Source organism: Anopheles darlingi, chromosome 2 (assembly GCF_943734745.1).
Source record: "Anopheles darlingi chromosome 2, idAnoDarlMG_H_01, whole genome shotgun sequence".
NCBI lineage: Eukaryota > Metazoa > Arthropoda > Insecta > Diptera > Culicidae > Anopheles > Anopheles darlingi.
The window spans coordinates 94524049-94544401 of record NC_064874.1 but is presented as its reverse complement, the minus strand read 5'-3'; the positions used below and the strand labels follow the sequence as shown (position 1 = coordinate 94544401).

General features: G+C 43.4%; 3 protein-coding genes across 10 annotated transcripts in view; 2 read left to right on the top strand and 1 right to left on the bottom strand.

Moving 5' to 3' along the window:
- The window catches only part of LOC125948251 (WD repeat-containing protein 55 homolog), a 2009-nt gene extending 1818 nt beyond the window's left edge, over positions 1-191 (bottom strand). Inside the window, exon 1 of the mRNA XM_049674143.1 lies at positions 1-191. This exon is cut by the window's left edge and continues 4 nt beyond it. The gene's annotated coding sequence lies outside the window, so the exon portion shown is untranslated.
- Positions 192-592: 401 nt separating this feature from the next.
- On the top strand, positions 593-2459 carry LOC125948256 (programmed cell death protein 10). The gene is made up of 5 exons (XM_049674154.1): positions 593-1016; positions 1315-1492; positions 1556-1688; positions 1844-2008; positions 2081-2459. The coding sequence occupies exons 1-5, from the start codon at positions 942-944 to the stop codon at positions 2163-2165; spliced, it is 636 nt and encodes a 211-aa protein (XP_049530111.1). The 5' UTR covers positions 593-941; the 3' UTR covers positions 2166-2459.
- Positions 2460-4740: 2281 nt separating this feature from the next.
- LOC125948249 (protein timeless) lies at positions 4741-19524 on the top strand. Of its 8 annotated transcripts, none has more exons than XM_049674139.1 (15): positions 4855-5207; positions 9443-10657; positions 10742-11085; positions 11140-11594; positions 11677-11818; positions 12157-12375; positions 12468-12536; positions 12645-12871; positions 12935-13133; positions 13211-13841; positions 13924-14124; positions 14347-14437; positions 15324-15386; positions 15489-15725; positions 18278-19524. In XM_049674139.1, exons 2-15 carry the CDS (start codon positions 9787-9789, stop codon positions 18369-18371), a joined length of 3843 nt encoding a protein of 1280 aa, XP_049530096.1. In that variant the 5' UTR covers positions 4855-5207; positions 9443-9786; the 3' UTR covers positions 18372-19524. The 8 variants fall into 8 exon arrangements, with proteins under 8 accessions (XP_049530094.1, XP_049530096.1, XP_049530095.1 ...); XM_049674138.1 differs by having other exon boundaries at positions 14347-14461; XM_049674137.1 differs by lacking the exon at positions 4855-5207 and adding an exon at positions 4741-4848 and having other exon boundaries at positions 9443-11070; positions 14347-14461.
- Positions 19525-20353: the final 829 nt, after the last annotated feature.

Below are 20353 nucleotides of genomic sequence, written 5' to 3'. Positions count from 1 at the left end.
CCACAACAGGATGCAATCTACGAAATCTACAATACTTAAACAACGAACTACGCTTGAACAACAAGATTCTCACTTAATACGAATCCACAATCAGAAGAATCAGTATTATCAAACTGGAACACCGCAATACAAACGACGCATTTTTCCCGCAAATTATTTCTTGGCCGACTCAACGCTGGCTCTATAAAGGCGATATAGAGCCAACGATAAAAAGGCGTTACAGAGCCAACCGGCTTCCCATATAACCAATCACTATGGAGATTGTTTTGCTGCAAAAAAAAGTGCCCGATAAATTGATAAATCCGTGATAAATCGACGATAGAAAGTGAGCATTTTGCGCAAAATAAAGGAAATCTTAAAAAAAAATCAGGAACGAAGCGAAAAATAAGCTACAACCCAGAGTCACTGTTTTGCTGCAAAACCAAGGTGTTTTGAATACGACCTCCCTGCCAGCAAAAAACCCTTAAATAAAGCCCTAAAAACCCCCTAAATAGAGTGGCTTGTTAAGGGGTCCGATTTTTAGTGTGTATAAGGGAGCTGGGACGAAAAATTTGTCTAACGAGAGACGGAGACAGCAATAACTGACAGCAGACAGCAAATGCTGTCTGTTGGTAGGGGGCTCTGAACTGATTCCGTGTTTCTCGAAAGAAAAATCGAAAGAAAATTTATTTGTGCTCCGCAAAACCAACAAAATCAGCAAGATCAATTGGCAATAAACGGTTCCATGTTCCATGAGTGCAACGGATGTGATCACTTAAGGTGCCGATCAATCAGCCAAAAACATCTTAAATCGTGAAGGCTTGCTCCGGCCGTTCGTCACGACCGTAAAAGTGTCTGCGTGTGTGCCACGATTACGGTGAATCACCCTCGATCTCTTCACGGAGGACCGTTCCAGATTTTCTTCGCTTTTCCGGATACAGAGCAACCCCCGGAGACGAGCAATGACAATGGGCGACGAATCGCCCGTCGTTACCTCGCTGGTGTTGCCGATTCTGATACGACCGATTTTGTCCCAGGTAGGGCTCCGGAAAGGAAAAACATGGTGCAGGGAAAGCCGTTCAACTAGTTTTTAGACGAAGACGCCAAACACGGCGGCATCAGCGTTTGCATAAACCACTTTTTTCCCTTCCTACATTTTGCGTTTCCGTGGGGTGTCTAGTTTGTAGGCGATGATGCTTTCGTGGAATTAACAGATATCATCAACAACCGTTGAAATGCGTCCTTCATCATTCATCACCCAAAATGTTGCACAAAACATTCGTCCACTTTATCGTATAATATATTTGTTCCTTTTCATTTTCGGACACCACTCAGCTGGAACGACGTGATGTTGTTGCATCGCAGACACTGCGAGCTGCCCTAACCAAAGCGGAACAGAGTCACCCTGGCTTAACGTACGATCTTGTGATGGGCATCATCAAGAAGGGCGACATCAACGTGAACATGAACGAAAGCATCCTACGGCTGCAGGGTGCCGCTACCGATACGGATTGTAAGCAATCGTCGCACGGAGGAGAAATAAGAGGGACCACTACGTTTGATTCTTGCTTTTCAGTAATTGAATATCGCCTAAATCGCACGGAAGATGCATTCCAGGAGCTAAATAAAAAATCAGCCGCACTGAAACGAATCCTGAGCCGGATTCCGGACGAGATTGCTGATCGCAAAACATTCCTCGAGACTATAAAGTGAGTAGGGCAAACAGGGCGATTCTCTCCACTTCATGACCACTTAAATCGCTCAGACATCTGAGATCCGAGACACATTATGTCTTGTGCCGTGTCAGGGATATTGTTTGTCTGATTTATTTAATTAGCTATATATATTTCTAATTTACTTGCAGAGAAATAGCTAGTGCCATCAAAAAGCTGTTAGATGCAGTGAACGAGGTAGTGGGCTTCATACCAGGTTCCTCCGGCAAACAGGCGGTCGAGCAGCGTAAGAAAGAGTTTGTCAAGTATTCCAAGAAATTCAGCACCACGCTAAAGGAATACTTCAAGGAAGGAGAGTAAGTATCCTGAAGATCGAGCATTTTGACTCTTACACCATTACCGCTGGGCTGGTTTCTTCTCCTATTCAGAGCGAATGCGGTTTTCGTTAGTGCCCTGTACCTGATACACCAAACGAACCAGATTATGATCACGGTGAAGAATAAATGCGAATAGAGTTCCACCGAGGGTGGCTTCTCCGGGCAGCCAACTACTAAGGATGCAGTACGATAGTTCCCATCGACGCTGTTGGTTGGAAACGTAAATTCACGAGTATTTAAAGCTAGAGATTTTGTTGTTTGATTCCAATTATTTTGAGAAAAACTGTAATAAGAGGATCATTTCTTTTGTTTTTTTTTCACCATTCCATGCTTCTCCGCCATGCGAATTATAATAAAAATGATCACCTCGTATTATGCTCGGTGCACTTGTTGCAACACGATACTTTAATAAAGAAAAGTGAAAGAGGGAGTCCTTTTGAGAGTTTATGCTTTAATCGCTGAGGGTGGATTTCAGCAAGGGTGGAACAACCGGCGCAACCCACCCGAGATCTTTTTCATTGCATGAAGTTCCTGTAGATCGTGGCCTCTGTTTAAGAGCGCGATGCAGACAGATGCTTACCAATGAAAGTGGACCCTCCGTGGTACGCGAAAAAAATGCTTCTTGGACATATCGCGGAATAACTGCGTACTGGATGATCAAGCAGTGATGGTGGGTAAGTTGCACAAACGATTTCACGATTGGTTCGGTAAACTGAACAAACCCAATCTACTTCCAACCACTTACAGCCAATCATGGAAAAATCACACAGAGCGTTGCTGGAGCAGTTGCAAAACCATCGTGAACGTATAGACATCGGTCTGTATGAACCACCTAGTAACTGTACAGCTAATGAGAAGTTGGAAAGCATAAGGGAATTTATGTCCCGAATTGCGGCTAATCTTATCAGCATCCTGCAGGTTCTAGGCATCAGCACCGTTCTGGCATACGTCACACGAGTTATCATATCAGTGATCTTTTCATCTGTTCATATTGTATCCACTGCGCGAATAAGGATGAGAAAGAGCACAAACACGCTAGAATGCAATAAAACAATATATAATTTTACAGTGAAAATATCTCTAGAGTACACATTTTTCTACTTGTACATGTTATGCCGTTGTCTATCGATATCCGGACTCAAAGAATGTATTAATGACATTTTAGTACAGCATATGCAAATCATATTGTTATAAAGAAGTTGGCATCTCTTTTTTGCTATTATCGCAAAACAAAGCAATATGTGGAATAGTGAAAGGTCGATCCGGTGTATTTTCAATGTTAGAAATAGATGACCTTTCCTGCACTAGACATTCTGCGTCTGTCTATCACTCCTGCTCTAATCTGGACAACGCAGACTAAAACCAGTAGGTGGTCCTTTGTCTTATTCATTTGAAGCCAATTGAGATTGATGGGTTAAACAGCTTAGACCATCGTGCGATAAATTTAGCTAATAAGAATAAGTCCCAAAAGCCTGACCACATACCTGTTAGTGATGTAACCAACCCAATCCGTTTCCCACAAACTCACAAGATATTTGCATCTCTTGATCTCAGGAATTCCATCTCGATATAGTGTGAGCAGTCTCGGAGCGATCATCCGCTGTCTGTTAACCGGGTGCGATTATGATAGAACCGTAGCATGTATATGATACATCACGGATGCTCAATCGTTGCTCCATTTAGGAGTCTTATTTTATTCCCGCTTCATACGATGCATCTTTCCTATATGCGCAACACGTATGCTAGTGTGTGCGTATTCAATTTCCAGTGTCTCGGCAGAAACACCGCGACAGCGACGAAACGATAGAGCAATGTCTCCTACAACCACGAGCAGGCCGATGTCGGCCGGTTCTTGGGCTGAAACATGAACTTGCCCCAACGCACGTTGCCCAGCCACGTGAGTTGATCCCACTGATGATGCGGCTGTAGGTGGTGGTGCCGATGTGTTTTGTATACTTTCGCTCCTATGTACTTTTATTAACCGCATCGAGAGCCGGCATGAACACACTCTCAGTCTTTCCGACGCTCTGTAAACAATTGCAAGTTGTCCCATGGATGCCACTACACTAGATCACTATCCTACCGATGCTAAGCGGTTCGAAGTAGCCATGATGCTACCAACTCTTGATTGAACCAAAATGGTAACTCAAGTTTTAGTGGATAAAACATTTACAGAAACCGAATGAATCGCAATTATTTCATGCGGAATTTGGAAGGGATTGGATGAAACATCCAGTGCAATGATGTAGAGACGAACGTAAGACATCGTCTTTCTATATGATGTCACTCTCAAACTTTTTTAAGCATAATTAAGTAAGTAATAATCCGCCCTATGACTATCATAGTCAAATAGATTAGTAAAAATACTACGGTGCAAGACATGATGTAAGCCTGTGCATCCATTTTACACAAATAAGAAGCACCAAAACGTGTCTTTAGATGATATAGGACACGGGGTACCACACGAGAGATTAACTAATACTAGAACGTTCCAGCAACGACGGTTTATGTACATAACCGCCAAGCGCCTTCACGATATCTCCCTCTATCCTTCACACCCATTGTGCTACTCTTTCGTTCTGTGTTGGTTCGGTTTCCGGATCCGGAAAGCCGAACGAATGACCGAGGAGCCAGGCTCAACCGAAGCACAAATTGCAAATATCCTTCGACAATCCGAAACACTTTCAAAACACCCGTTGCCATTAACGCGCCATCAGTTATTCCGGTTAGCAGCATCTGAAACCTTACCACCACGATCAGGCGTAGTAGTTCCGTATCGCTGAGATCGGAATCTAGAGCCAGCGGCGGTATCCATACGGGTAGAGTATACATTCATGCTAGTTGCGCATCGCACGTCAAGCAAGGCGGAAGCAGCATTCGTTGTGTTCATACCGTGAGTTTGCTACTTAAGTATACCGAAGGGGGACAAACAACTAACAGTGCAGTGTCTATCAAAGCCCCGTCTATAGTGTGAAAAGTGAATTTATAATTTATTGAAATAATGAATTTGAAATACGTGTACTCATGCTATTGATTGTTGCTATCAACATCCAGTTGAAATGCTAATGTTTGCAGTAGTATGCGGTGGATTGTTCGTTTAATATTTCAAGTGTTTCTTAGACTAACAGCAGAAGTTTGTGCAAAACTTTGATTATTTACTTATTGGATTTGTAAAAAGGTGAGCAAACGTATAAAACTACTGCTTTCGTGTGTATTTGTGTACCCGTATTCTACGCATCGACACCGAAGGCATTACTGCCTAGTGCATCAATTAGAAGGTGTCAGAACATTCGCATCGAAACCATCGGAATCCGGTCTCGCAAACTCACGTTCTTTCTAACCAGCTACTAGCAGCACATAACATTGGAGAGTAAAAAAATTGAAATAATATGCAACCCTTTTGCACACGCTAGTACTGTCTGCTCAGCGTTGTGCTACGGTGCGGCCTCGTTGCAGTCAATCAGTCGCGTTCATAGTCTATGTGTGCTTGTGTGTCTAGCAAAAACCGCGTTTTAAATCACGTTTTCTGACATTGTGCATCGTGACCAGACGGAGACGCGCGTCACTATGAACCACCGTCACTGGTGGAGGGCTATATAACCAGCAACCGGTAATTGATGAGAGGCGAGTGCAGCGTGTGTGAAACCTTATCAGAGCCCATCGACGCATCAAAGAGACGTGTTCGTTCCAAGTGATGTAAGAAATGGCTGGGGCTGTTGTCTAAATGTGTGCGCGTTGACGATGCACTTGTTCTCCCGAGGCTATTCGCCAAATTAAACCTTCGTAGTCAGTTACTAGTAAAAATTCTAAGGAATCACATCGAAGATTTATGCGATCCACATATCCTGAAGTCATTACGACAGGAATCAGTAAAGCATCGGGTGTATAAGCTCTATTGGTGCCTCCCGTTCTATAGCATTTAACAAATGAAGGTAAGGGTCCACTGGCGAACGCCATATGACCACCCCCAGCAGTCACGTTCGGCTCTAGTATGTATCTAGTCCAGAAAGCACATGTATTGCTCGTTGTATAACAATTCCGTCAATGGTGGCATGTTGAACCATTACAGTATTAGATGGTATGCTGCTATGGTAATGGTGAAATCCTATCCCACCTATAATTTGCTAGGCGTTTCGTGTGGGTGGCCTGAAATACCTTTACATTCCGCTCCGTAGAGCAGAACATCTGAATTGATTGTATCATGACCATTTCTCCTACAGCCAAAAGTTAAGGTGCGCTTCACAGTTCTTGAAATGATACTGGGAGGACCTTACTACCGTTAGCTTCTTCATTTGCATTTGATGTTCCAATCATCCGTGCATAGAAAAGATACAAGCAAGACTGTTATCACGCCTACCTATTTTACATGTTGAGTTTCGTTTGGCGGATAACCAATTGGCATAAACTTCGTCTGAGTTGCACAAGCAAGAAAAATAACCGGTTTCGTTAATGATGTACACTTTAGCAGAAAAATATCTGTCATGAAATCGAGGAACCATATAAATGCTACGGTTACTGACAAATAGCTATCGATGGGAACAAAATCATCTCCCAAAATGCGGCTCTGTCAGGGAAATTTTACTGACGACGACGCGCATCATGGTTGAAAAAAAGTCCTAACGAAGCGCATCGAAGCAATACCCTTGGGTGACACTGAAGAAATAATTTGTATGATAGCAACTCCATATTGCTCGTCCTGTATCTAAGAAATATCCTTAAAAAATTAGCGTTCAGCCTGCGGTGTGCCGATTTGGCTCAACTTTTATTTCCACATCGACGGAAAGCCATAAAATAATATAATTGATTGTGATTGATATGATTCGTTTGTTGAGCCGTTGTCACGAGAAGCCAAAAAAGGGATCTGCTAGATGGTGAAAATATTTATATAACAGTCCTTTAATGCTTGAAGCTATGTTTCTAGGCAATCCAACAAACGACTAACGATTTGTTCGGGTTTTTGCAACCCAAATAAATAGAATTTCAAAGTCAATACGCCTAATCAGACAAATAAAACGATTGCGTTGGTTTAGTTAACTTCGATCGATTCAATATTATTCAGCAAGAAAGGACATTAGCTTTCCTCGAATTTCATCAATTCGCAACAATAGCTGTAGGTGCCTGAATCTTCTCTTCTACTCTACCGCCTCTTCTTTTAGACCACGGTTCCATTCGATACAGCGCGACGGAACTGAACTGTCGTAGCAAAAACGTGACATTTTTGTGCTGCAAGTTGCTCGATTTCTCCGGCTACTGTTGTCATCTGCAACAACGAACGCTATTCTTGTTATAGATGATAACCAAGTCAACATATAACCATTAAAAAATTGCTACTAAAGAAATGTTGAAAAACAATTTTCTTGTATGCATGTGAATATGATACAGAAGCTAGCTTTTTGATATGCTTCAGTGAACTTCTGTTTATGTATAACCACAAGCAAAAACTCGACACAAAGTCTCGAGGAAAGAAATTAGCAATTCAATCTGATCGATACACCATCCCAGAAGAGTAACGAATTAGTAATGAAGATTCCGCCGAATGTGTGATTGTATTGTGAGGACTTTATTCTTTTATGCAATTGTTTATTACATGTTCAACATTGCACAAACATCAGGTTTATCTATAATATCAGTTCCAAAGAGTTTCACAACTAACTATCCTATTTTAGTCTTACTTGCGCTTGTATTCCTAGCTAAGTTATTCTCGCAACACGTGCAATTGTTTGAGAGTTGCTATTTTGCTACACTGGTTGGGACAAACTTCTAGTCGAGTTGTACAAAACAGTCACTTCTAAAGAAAAATTATTAACAAGAGAGACGCAACGCAATAAAATAAACTTCCCATTTCTACGTCCAACAGTGAACAGGCTTCCTCTATTATTTCCAACGTCTGACCCAAGATAGTGACCGGCAGTGACTAATTTAAGCATTCTAAACTTGGTTACACTGGAACGAGGAAGGTATTGTTCTTCATCGCATTCGGAGACTTTCGAAACAAGCAACGTGTTCACAGCGGCTACAGTGGAGTGTTTTACACAACGTGTTTTTTTTGATGAGAGTTTTTCGGAAACTTTTCTCAGGATGCTGTGCAAGTCCTGTACAACGTGTAGTAGGAGTCGATGTAACCTTATCTAGCCACATTGTAAGCACGTTTTTAAAAGCAGTGCATGGCACATGGGCGACCTGTTCACGGTTCAAACATGTGGCTGACATCCATATCCTTTACCAGCAGATTTTGCAAATCTATTCCGCCTGCCTGCGATTAGACAGCTCATCGTAGGAAAACGTATTATGTATCCGTTGAAGATTATAGTTACGAAGGAATCGATGAATCGACACCCACTCAGATTTGCTGTTAATCCAAATCATAGGATCGATGTGGTTCCGCGGAATCAGCTACAGGGACAGGTTGTGGATGATGAGTTTAATAAATACATAGCAGTTGTAGTCAAACCTACTGAAGTACCGTGGCACGTTGTCAGTTTTCGTTGCCGTGTGGTTTTGTCACATTTTGCACGCGGTGCACGCGCTATCTCTGGCGTGTGGCAAAATGTTATATGCCTCTCTTATGGCCTAGTCAATAAAACGAAAGACAAACACTTGCGCCAGTGTTTGTACAGGATTAGGTCCTGGTTTTCCTTTTTCCCATCCTCCACTGTATGGCTTCCTCATCTCTATGGTTTCCATATTGGATGGTTTGAAAAAGCGGGACATTAACGTAACCACAACGCTTCCGGTGAGTCAAACTCACAACCATACGGATCGATGGCTCATCGCTAGCGAACATTACCGAGATGTACGGATGAAATTAGTATGGCGCTCATCAACTGCTTACGTTAAATATGCAGGTGAATTTTGTTTTGAAGGAACACTAACGGGTTTTAAATAATGATTCACGGAAAGTGAACAATAGTCAAAATGTATCCGCATTCTGTTTATTTTAGTAATTGGTCATCTGGCAAGTGACAATATGAAGACTGTTACTTGGTGATTTAATCATATCACTCTTTTCTCATTAAGAAAAAATGGGAAAATGAGAAAATAGTACATGACATAAGACGAAGAAAACATTTAAACCAGTAGAAAATTTACTGAGGAAATATTCCACAAATAACGATCTGTAACACGGCAATTTAAGCATATATTAAGCATAAATATAGCGATGAATTCAATTTAAAATGATGGGCTTGAAAACTCTTATTAACAGCATCGTTGTTCTGGGATCTTCAAGCTCCATTACTCTTGTGGTTTCTTTTGCTGACACTTATTTGCTGGTCATATTTTGCGTCACAAACTGACAACACATTTCAATTTTGTTTCCTTAGTTTTGTTTTCCTCTTTCTGTTTCCCTATTTTTATTTCTCACTTTGCTCTATTTCTTCTTTGCCTTTCTTTTCAACTTTTTCTCTACAACAGAAAACGGATCCAATGGATACATCATCCTGCTATCAACACTCAGAACCCTGTTTCCGTAGTGTCATCTCCATTACACGAACCAATAATCTATTGAAACATACCTAAAGAAATCGTGGAAAGAACTACTAGCGAAAAAATATTAGAAGATTTTTAGTCTTTTATCTACCTATCTCTCTTTATCCATGCGTAGCAGAGGATAATCTGTTTTGGTTCCTTTTTTTTATCAAATTCCCATGTTCTTTTGAACAGTGTATAAAATTGCAAATTTCTCTGAAAACCACATTCGCCATCACTTCACTATTGATCGGAGTTTCTGGGTTTCTGGTCCCACCTGCGTTCGAAACATGGAATGGCTGCTAGCGAATCCGCAGATAAACAGTACGTTTGGTTCGCTTGGCACCTTCGTGGACGATGCATTCCACGTTAGGGAGGACTGTCTGGACACGCTGGAGGAAATCATCTGCAAGCTGGCCGTGGAGGATGCGACCCTGCGTACATTCCGCCGGGCGATTGGATTTGGCCAGAATGTTAAGAACGATATAGTACCGCTGTTGGTAAATGCAAAGGATGCGAAGATCATCGACACAACGATCAGGTTGCTGGTCAACCTGACCGTACCTGTCGAGTGTTTGCTACCTGTCGATCTCGTATCCAAGTCTGAGATCGGGCGCCACACGATCTTCGAGCTAAACAAGCTACTGATCACCAGCAAAGAAGCGTTCGTCGAATGGAAGACCACCAAAGCAGTGATCGACCATATGAAGGGTATCCTCGAGCGAGACTCCAAACTATCGATTCAGCAGTGCGATAGCGTCAACAACTGCTTGCTGTTGTTGCGTAACATTTTGCATGTGCCAGAGATGGGCACGGGCGCGGGTTCACACGCCGGCAGCTACCCAACGGCCGGTCACAACACTTCGTTCCAGAACCAGATCATCTGGAACCTGTTTACCCAGAGCGTCGACAAGCTGCTCATCTACTTAATGTCGTGTACGCAGCGTGCATACTGGGGCGTCACAATGGCCCAACTGGTTGCGCTAATGTACAAGGATCAGCACATTAGCACACTGCAGAAGCTACTGAATTTGTGGTTCGAGTCGACGCTCTCGGAAAGCTCCGAAGACAACGAAAGCAACACATCACCCCCGAAACAATGCAGCGGTGACTCCAGCCCGATGCTCACGTCAGATCCGACCTCCGACTCGTCCGACAATGGTGAATGTTTCAGCAAGACCCAACACCACTATCATCGTAGCACCCAAGCGGCTGGGGACTCACGAAACGCTATTTGCATTTTAGGCAGCGGCAACATGCCCACGTCGATGAGCAAGGACTCAATGAGCTTACAGTCCGAGACGTCCCAGACGACACGCATGGTTGGCGACTACCCGACGCAGATCATCTTTTCGCGCGCGATCAAATCCCATCAGATGTACCATCAGACGCTGAAGGATCAAGGGTGTGTGCTGGTGACGGGAAATAAACCCTCTGGCATGGGGCTTCAGCAACAATCTTCATCACAGCAGCAGCAACAATCACCACAACAGCATCAGCAGCTACACCATCACCAACAGCAATGTGACCACCACCAGCAGCGGACCATTAACAGTGCTACAGACGCACAGGAAGTTGGCCGAAACTTTGTATGTCTTCGCCCATCTGTGCTGGGTTTTTAATTTATTAACTTTTATTTGCAGACCAAAAAGTCCAAAAGTGCCGCAAAGGGTTCGTTGGAATCGTTGGTCGCCCCCGTTGGTCCCACCTTTTCCAAGCAGCAACCAGCTAGCAGCGGCCCCAAGGAAACCGCACCCGCCATGGCAGCAGACACGGCGCCAACAACCATAACGACGACAGCTACTTCCACCACGACGACATCAACCGCTTCAGCATCCCCGATGAATCAGCAGAAGCAAAGCCAGGTGTCCTTGTCGGAGAATTCCGACTGCGGTTACGGAACACAGGTCGAGAAGGAATCCATTTCGACCTCGAGTAACGAGGACGACACACCTCAGCAGAAGCCAGTGCACCAGAAGCCACCGTCAAATCAAAAGCAACGCTTTAACGCCGCCAACAAGCAACGTAATCCTGTTTCCGTGCAAGAGAAGAAGGAACTTCGGCGCAAGAAGCTGGTAAAGCGTGGCAAGAGCAATATGTTAGTATATCCTTATTCTGTGACAATGGCGTGGACGCTCATCTTAATCATCATCTCATCACACTGTTTTCACGCGTAACAGAATCAACATGAAGGGTTTAATGCATCATGTACCGACCGACGACGACATCTCGCACATACTCAAGGAGTTCACGGTCGACTTTCTGCTTAAAGGCTACGGATATCTAGTGCAGGAGCTGCACACACAGCTTTTATCGGACCTGGTGAGTACACTGAGCGGAAGCGGTAGCAACTAATTGCGGAACTTTTCCGTATCGCATGTCATGTTTCGTTCTACCAGAATTCAGCAATGCACTCCATTCATTGGAAAGTTTCAAATACAAGCAAGTTAATTAACGCGGTGAAGAGCACTTCACCCTGGCAACCATTCAATCTTAATTACGAACCAACCACGGGAATACCGTAAAGCATGTTTAATACTCATTCTCTTGTAGCATTATTCTTTTCCGTAATAATTGTTGCTAACAAACGAAGACTCCGGCCTATGGAAACGATTGGAAACTCATTGCAATGTTCTTTTCCATGTAATGTCGCTCTGTAGCAAGTGCAAATCGATACGTCACACTTTTTCTGGTTGGTGACTTACTTCCTGAAGTTTGCGACGCAACTCGAGTTGGACCTGGAACACATCAACAGTGTGCTATCGTTCGACATCATCAGCTACCTTACGTATGAGGGTGTGATGCTATGTGAACAGCTGGAACAGCTAAGCCGGGCAGCCGAGACGGACATCAAGCCGTGCTTAAGGAGAATCCATTTAGTAAGTTAGTCATAGCCATAGTCAGGCCGTTAGAACATACCATAGACTGGCATGCTGACTAGTATGTATATGCATTTTTAATTCGTGCGTAGGTTGTAACGGCAATACGCGAGTTCCTGCAAGCACTCGATACATACAAGAAGAGTACACACCTGACGGTGGTAAGCATCCTTTACCGATAACACCATTGGGCTTCCGATTTTCAATGGTAGATCCTTCATTATTGGGTCCAATCATCTCATGTCTCCTATAAATCGCCACTACACTAGGAGGACAAAGAGAAGCTGAAGATGCTGCAACAGCAAATCAGCAGCACAGAGGATTTGCGTTGTTTGTTTGTTCTACTACTTCGTTGCTATAACCCCAACATCCAAAGCCGCCAGTATCTGCAGGATTTGATTGTTACCAACCACACGCTGTTGCTGCTACTGGATGGTGTCCGGGAGCTGCAGCAATCCGATGCCCTTCCGGGGGATATGCTCGGTCACATTAAACAGTAAGTCCTATTATGTCCGCCAATCGGTCCGCAAACAAAAATCGGTCCCTTCTAACCTGATAGATTCGCCACGGTTGAGATAATGCATCAGTACGGGTTGCTGCTGGAGGATTTCCGGGAAAATGGGGCGTACGTGAACGATTGTATTTTCACCATGATGCACCATGTTGGTGGGGACTTGGGCCAGATTAATGTGTTATTTCAGCCGAATATCCTGAAAACCTACTCGCAAATCTGGGAAACCGAATACGAATTGTGCGATGTAAGTGCGCTCGTAGAAAAGTTAGGGACGAAACAGTTTATCTAAACATGGCATAATGCTCTGGTTCTCCTACCCAGGATTGGTCCGATTTGATCGAGTATGTTATCCACAAGTTCATTAATACACCGCAACCGGCTCCCTTGACACTTTCCACCACGCTGCCCGAGATCAGTACACAGCTACTGTCCGGGAATCTGCTCGGTAGCTGGACACAGGAAGAGAAAGATTCCCTCCACTGGTACTATGTGCAGTGCCGGCAGAGCAAGTGTCTGGTAGCGGACATACTGAAACTGTTCCAAGAGAACGGTAACCAACAGAAGACCCGGTTATCCATCATTGAGCAGCTACTCGAGCAGGATATAATCGCGCTCGGTCAGTACGATGAACTGATGAAGCTCGAGAATCCCGAGTATGAACGAAATGTACAGACTCCAGCCCTTTCGGTGGCTTCGCTTGATTCAACCGGCCGTCGCGACGATGGTGACTCCAAATCGTCCTCCCCTAAGGCTGTTGACGATATCCAGGTTTTACGCGATCGGTTGCAGAAAGAGAACCGCGGTAAGCTCGTCGCATGGCTACAGAAAAGCCTGCTAGATTGCTGTTTTGTCAAGCTGAACCTCCTTAGCGGCAACGATTTCGATGCTACGAGCGTCGTGAATGGTGTGCTGAGCGTTTCCGTGATGGAACCAGTCTCCTATCACAGCATTCGTAAGTCTCTTAATCACTGAAGCGTTCGGTGCGAATGTGAAGTGCAAGAATCAAAACCCCTTACTTCGTTGCTTTTTTTCAGTGAAAAAGAAGTCCATTCCAGTTGTGCCCTGGAACCAGGATCAGTTTGCTGTGCTCTCCTATCAGCCTTTCATATTGCTGCTCCACAAACTCGGCTTCCATCTGCCAGCCGACGCGAAGAAGATGTTCGTCCGCATACCGGAGTTCTGGACCGCCGACATCCTATACAACATTGCTCTCAAGCTGGGCCCGCTGGACAAATGTAAGCGGATCGGGCGATGTCGTCGTGACGATATGGACCGGATATGGACAGAACCACTCTGCTCGACTCTGCTACCGTCAGATATATGCAACTGTTTTCAATTTTTGTTTTTTCGTTTCTTTTGTCTTTTCTTCTGCATTCTCTGCTTCTGCTCGGCACTGGACCTGCGGCGCCCTGTGGCCCTTCTCGCTCTCGCTTCCACTACTTCCTCGCGCCTGACAGCGATTCTTAAGTTCGATCTCAAGTATCTCAACAAAGTGCTTTCGATGGAAAAACAAGCTAAGGCCGACTCTTGCCCACCGACCGACTCTCGGTTAGAGAACTTTGGATTATCAAGGTCCCGTTAGCCAAGTCCTAGCCTCCAGGTTAACTTACTTTCAGTTTGATGTTTTAGGACCGCGTCAGGCTTGGCGGCACCGGTTAGCGGATCTCTAGCGAGACGTCAACCATTGCTGACCACTGACCGACAGGCACGGCTGCCGACCCCACGCGGTCCTCGTTGCTGGAGGTGGCTTAGCCGTGCCTGCTCTTAAAACCATCATCTAGATGTGTGTTATCCCTCAAATCTGTTTTTTGCTGTTTCACCCTCCACACTGCACCGCATTGTATCTTGCACCGTACCAATCAAACCCTTCCAATACAAGCATTTATTGTACATTCTTCGGTTCTCGTGTGAAATGTCTGATAAACACTTAATATATGTGGTTCATGTATTCCATTGCTTGCTTCCTCTTTTCTTTTTACAAAATCTTTCATCAATTGGCCACTTACAAGATTGCAACAATTGCATTGCACCGCGAAATGCATTTGCAACTTACATTGCACCTCCAATCTCATTTGTAGTGTGTTTTGTCCGTTTACTATCTATGTTCAATATGCATCTCACCTGGCATTGGCGAACCATTGGGGATAATGGTTTACAGTATGACTATCGGCAGACACCATTGATGAGAAATTGAAATATGTCCACTCGAACGAACGCGTATGGTGCTTGGAGAAACATGATTGATATCTCTTCAGAAACTATCAAAAAAGTTTCTTCATTATGTTTCCGTTCCGATATCATCATCCCCATGGTTACGCACGATTGCCAGCTGGCGGAAAGGCGAACGGCTTTTAAAAGTCGTACTCCAAACGGCTCTCATTTGATAAGAATTTCCTTCCGTTCTGTTCTCTCTCTCTTTCGTATCTTTCTGCAGGTTCACGTCACAGATTACTACAAACTGGCTCGATGTTGTGATGCGTAGCAAAGCAGCACAAAGGTAAGTTGACACGGATGGCGAAAAGTTAATTAGGATGAATGACCGAGGGATCAAAATCATAAACAGAAGATTGTAACCTGATTCCCCGTATTCGTTGCACAGTAAACGTAAGTTCGACTTGCCCGGACCGTCAAAAGTGATTGATGCCGCGAACGCGACACACCCGGGTGCCTCGCTGAAACCCGGCAGCAAGTCAACATCGCAGACGAAGATACTACACGACCTGTCGATCATCGTCGAGTCAAATGATGATGATGATGATGACGCGGTGTTGCCCGAGGATGACGATGGGTTGGATAGCTCGGAGGTGCCGGTTCTCGAGGAGCACGACGTTGTAAGGTAGGTGACGGAATGCTGCGGTGCATTCGTTTGCTCGAAACGCTTTTCTTTCATTAACACCCATCAAACTCGGTTATGCTTGAGGTCACGGTACCAGCAGCGACCGGAGAGTGCATGATTATCTATATATATAAAAATCTCGTGTCACATTTTTTTGTGTCCAAACTCCTCCGACACGGCTGAACCGATTTGAACCAAACTTTGTGTGTATCTTCTGTAGGTATCAGAATCGGATGTAAACTATATTTCATTCCCATTACTTAAGTTATTCAAAAAATAGAAAAATTATTTTCCGTAACTTTCTGTTAACCTTTGATTTGATATTTTTCTTAGATTTTTCATACAAAAAAACTAATACTCTCAAATTTTCATAGCCCTAGCTCAAACAGTTATTTTTTAATGATTTTTTGAAAATCCACTAAATCACCGAACAGTAGTTGCAATACTGAGCGCCAGGGAGCGTTGACAGCGCGAATTAATTTAATTGATGAGAATTTTATCCTAGAAGGCTTAGCTAAAACCGGTTTAAGCATACTCAGGCAATATTCGAATTTTCGAAATTTCGTCAAAGGTCCAAAAATTATGTATAAAAATTTAAAATGTGCAGACACATTACTAACAGTTTAGAATGTGCTCGATTGCACTTTTAGTAGTAGACAAGGTAAAAAAATCTGCACTTTCCCCAAACAACTATGATGATAATTGAAGTGCAATATGAAAAGTCCAGATATTTTCAATCGTCGAGTCAGATACCGATATCCGGCCGTATCGATGACACGGACCACTCATATGCATGTTGAATTCTATATTTTTTTTGCAACCATTAACTACATCATTAGCTAAAAAACTGGCATTCATATCGAATCTATACTGAAAGGCAGTATATATCAACTATTAACATTATCATAAATGATGTTGCGCGGGCTCCAAACTCCAGGCGGTAACGTTAGGAGCTCAACTCAGTTATTGGAAAAATGAGGCATCATGTGTGTTCCCTAGAAGGACACCGGCAAACCCGGGGTATAAAAGGGCAGGAGATTTGCGAATAAAGGGGAATCTGACTAGAAAACTCCTTTTTGGTCAGATTCTTTGCAACGCTGATGGTATCCCAAAAGCGAGAACCCCTTTCCGAGGGCCTAGCACCTACGACAAAAAACCTGAGCTCGATAGTCCCCCAAAAGCGAAAAGGAATTAAAGGCGACGGGATTACATACGAAACAAACAGTCTCCGTTAGTCGGTGCCCAGCAATGGTTCCGATTCCTTCGCAGGCAAAAGGGAAGCGTGCCAGCCGAGTATCAACTGCCAATGATAGTTTAGTAATAGTAGCTGATCAATCCATGAAAAAATAGGCTCAAAACCATGGTTGGCGATCATGTAACCCAGTTTGAATCATCGGTAATTATTAACAACAATCATAACACACAAAGTAGAAACTCAAAGAAATAGAACATTTCAGTAAAACCTAATCTTCTACGCGTAGCGACGCACGCGGGTCATGCTAGTTTGCTATAAGTTATTCGTTCAAGTAATGTTCCAGTACGAATTGATTTGTGCACACTCTGCTACTATTCTGTCTATTCTGTCCCAATATGGGCACACAAATTAGCGGCATCCTGGCATGCTGTAGAGCACTAGTAAACGTTTTGCCTAGTAAGGTCAGCACAGCCAACTTAGAGGTGCCGGCGACGGCGGCCAACATGACTTTGCTTTCACATAAAGCATAAACTTGACAGACATCGATAGAGAGCCAGAGATAAGGGAATGCGAGTGGAGGAGGTGGCTGGGGACATACCCATAAACATAAACCCTTCGTCGAATGATCGATCGATTGGACAAATTATGCGCCACCACTCGATGCTGACGGTACACAAACACGCATAAACACTGTTTGTTTGCGTCTCGCACGAGTCTAGCTACCGTCTGAGGCCTGTTCGAGACCCTTAAATGCAAAATGTTGTGTGTTTGGAATTTGTATCATTTGTGAAGTGATCGATGTGTTATGGACTAAACTGCTTGCCAACCCTAATCCAGCTTACCGTATTTTTGTTTATTGCTATTGGAAGTAATGATAGTGCAAACTTTTGATCAACTTCGTCCATTGAACCATGGGTAAAAGACAATTTGTCAACTATTTGTGGATGAATTCACTATTCTTGGAATGGCGAGACAATCTTTCTTGCGCCAACTCACATGCTTTCAAGGGTTTAAGGTTTCAATGCTTCATACGAATTCATCTCCAATTGCAACCGAGACAAAATGCGTTCTAGAACACCACAGCATGGCGATTTAAATGTTCGTTTGATGGTGATTTATTTCCAATAACGATTGACTCGAGACATGTTGCTGCAGCTGACTAGCCTATGATTAACCGTAGGCTGTGGTGTTGTTGCGGAAAACCGACTATGGGCGAAAGACAAAAACCATAATTGATTGATTTTCGTGACGTGGTACACGATCACGAGAGCAGTGAGCAGCATCTACGCCGACGATGGGGCATTTGCCATCCGAAAATCTGAGTTTAATAGCTTGATGTTTATCTCTCTCTTTCCAGTGCATGCGAGACGGCTTCCGTTGCGTCGGACTTGACGCGTATGTACGTGAGCGATGAAGACGACAAGCATGACATTGTGCCACCGATTCTGTAGAACAATTATCACACCGCGAAACATTAAGCAATTCTATTTTCGTTCTCTTACGCTAATCCTGACTCCTTTGGGCGAATTTTGCAATTTTGTGGTTCTAGTTAAGGGAATCCACCAAACCGACCGTTTAACTCATTCACCATTTCACTGTTACGTGTGGTGGATCAACACGCACATCTGCCATTACCATAATTTGAAACAGAGGAAAAATCCTTTACGAAATGCCAATCAAGTCCGGTTCAATATAAATCGATGTCGATTATGCTGGAGCATAACATGAATAATAGCTTTTGGTTTAATCAAAATTCAAAGGTACAATTGTAATCGCATTGCTTGATCATGGATCCATATATAACTCGCTGCCCTGCTAAATATGAGTGGGACTAGAAGTTTACCGGTAGAAGAATGTATGGTAGTTTAACGTTGCCGTGTTATTGCTCTCCATCGGCTATAGAAAAAAAAACCAATAAACTGGTCAAGATTGTAACAAAATAGGCACCGATTGTTAAAGAAAATTTAAGAAAAGCATGAAAAAATTTTAAAAATTTTCTTAATGGGAAAAAGGGAATGCAGCATTATCAAAATGGTTACCACTTACTAAAAGTAAAGGTTTATCATGTTATTGTTGTAGTGTGCATCATGCACCTTTTTATTCTATTCGGTTGTTGTTGCAATAATCAAATATTGCAACAAACATCATGTGAGCAAGAAAATATGAAGAGGAAGGTCACAAGGTGACCAGGATTAATGACAAAATGACATAAAAAAGACTGCAAACAAAACTGGGAACCAATGAAAGTGCTATTCACGACGAATCTGAAGTGGCTCACAAGATGAACTGAAGATGGTAGTCCTTTCTCCAAGCGACATTTTTTCTGGCCTAGAGACCCACTAGAACATGATCATGCTATACACAAATCAACACGGTGTCGAGAAGGCGGTCACTGACACAGATTGAAAGACTTTGGACCTAAAAGAAAGAGCTGTATAGTGCAAAGATGCTCTCGGAGTAGAAATAGGGAATTAAATATAAACTCAATAGCTTTTACTGGTATACGCGCCTCTAAGGTGCAACCGAGGAAGATATAAGGACGGTATTGCATGTGAATTTAAAAAGTTGAAATAAAAAATATATGTTTTTACTTTGTCAAAACTAGTTCTGTGATTGTGATAAGTTGTAAAAGAATTTTTCCTAGCTCATGATGAATCGTTGAATCGAATATGAATCGCTGTAATCGCATTGCAGTAATTCGACTATCGGTAAGTTATTGATTTGAAAAGTGGCATTCGTTCACAGCGTGAAACAACGACATTACATCAATGTTTATAATAAGAATACGATGTCACATGATAGCACCTAAGCAATTTACTAAATACACCCATGTCCTTTGACAATTGCCCAAGCGTCATTGATTCATCAGTGTTCTCTTATCTGATCTATTATTGACAAGCAATTTCCTGATCTTTCGTCACCATCACAAAGACGCCAGGTTCACTAACAGGTGGCCTGTACTCTTCGTACGCAGACCACCAGTCCCGAACGTTCAGGGTTTTTGCAAATTTAATTTCGATTCGTGCCAAAAGTCTCGGCCTTTTTCTCTGAAGAACATGCGCGAATCGTGGCCGTGTCTAATTGAAAAGTCGTGACGGCGATCGACGTACGACTATCGGCCAAAGCTCAATGCTAAAGCCACAAAGTGTCACGCTGCCGCTGCTGAACAGAATAGTCCGATGCTAATGACCCAGTGTAGGGCAGAGTATCAGATACGTGAGCCCACAATTTCTTGAATCAACCGAGTCCGCACTAGGGCCACGTGTGCCCCAAGGTGCGGTAAAACGACCTCTCGATGACATGATAGTAACTGACGGGTGTGAAAGTCCATCACGCATTGCAACATGAGTTTCTATATATCTTGAGTTTATTTTCAAGCTTGCCTTGCAATTCTTTGAGCACACCGTCAATAGACGGCAACATTATGACATAA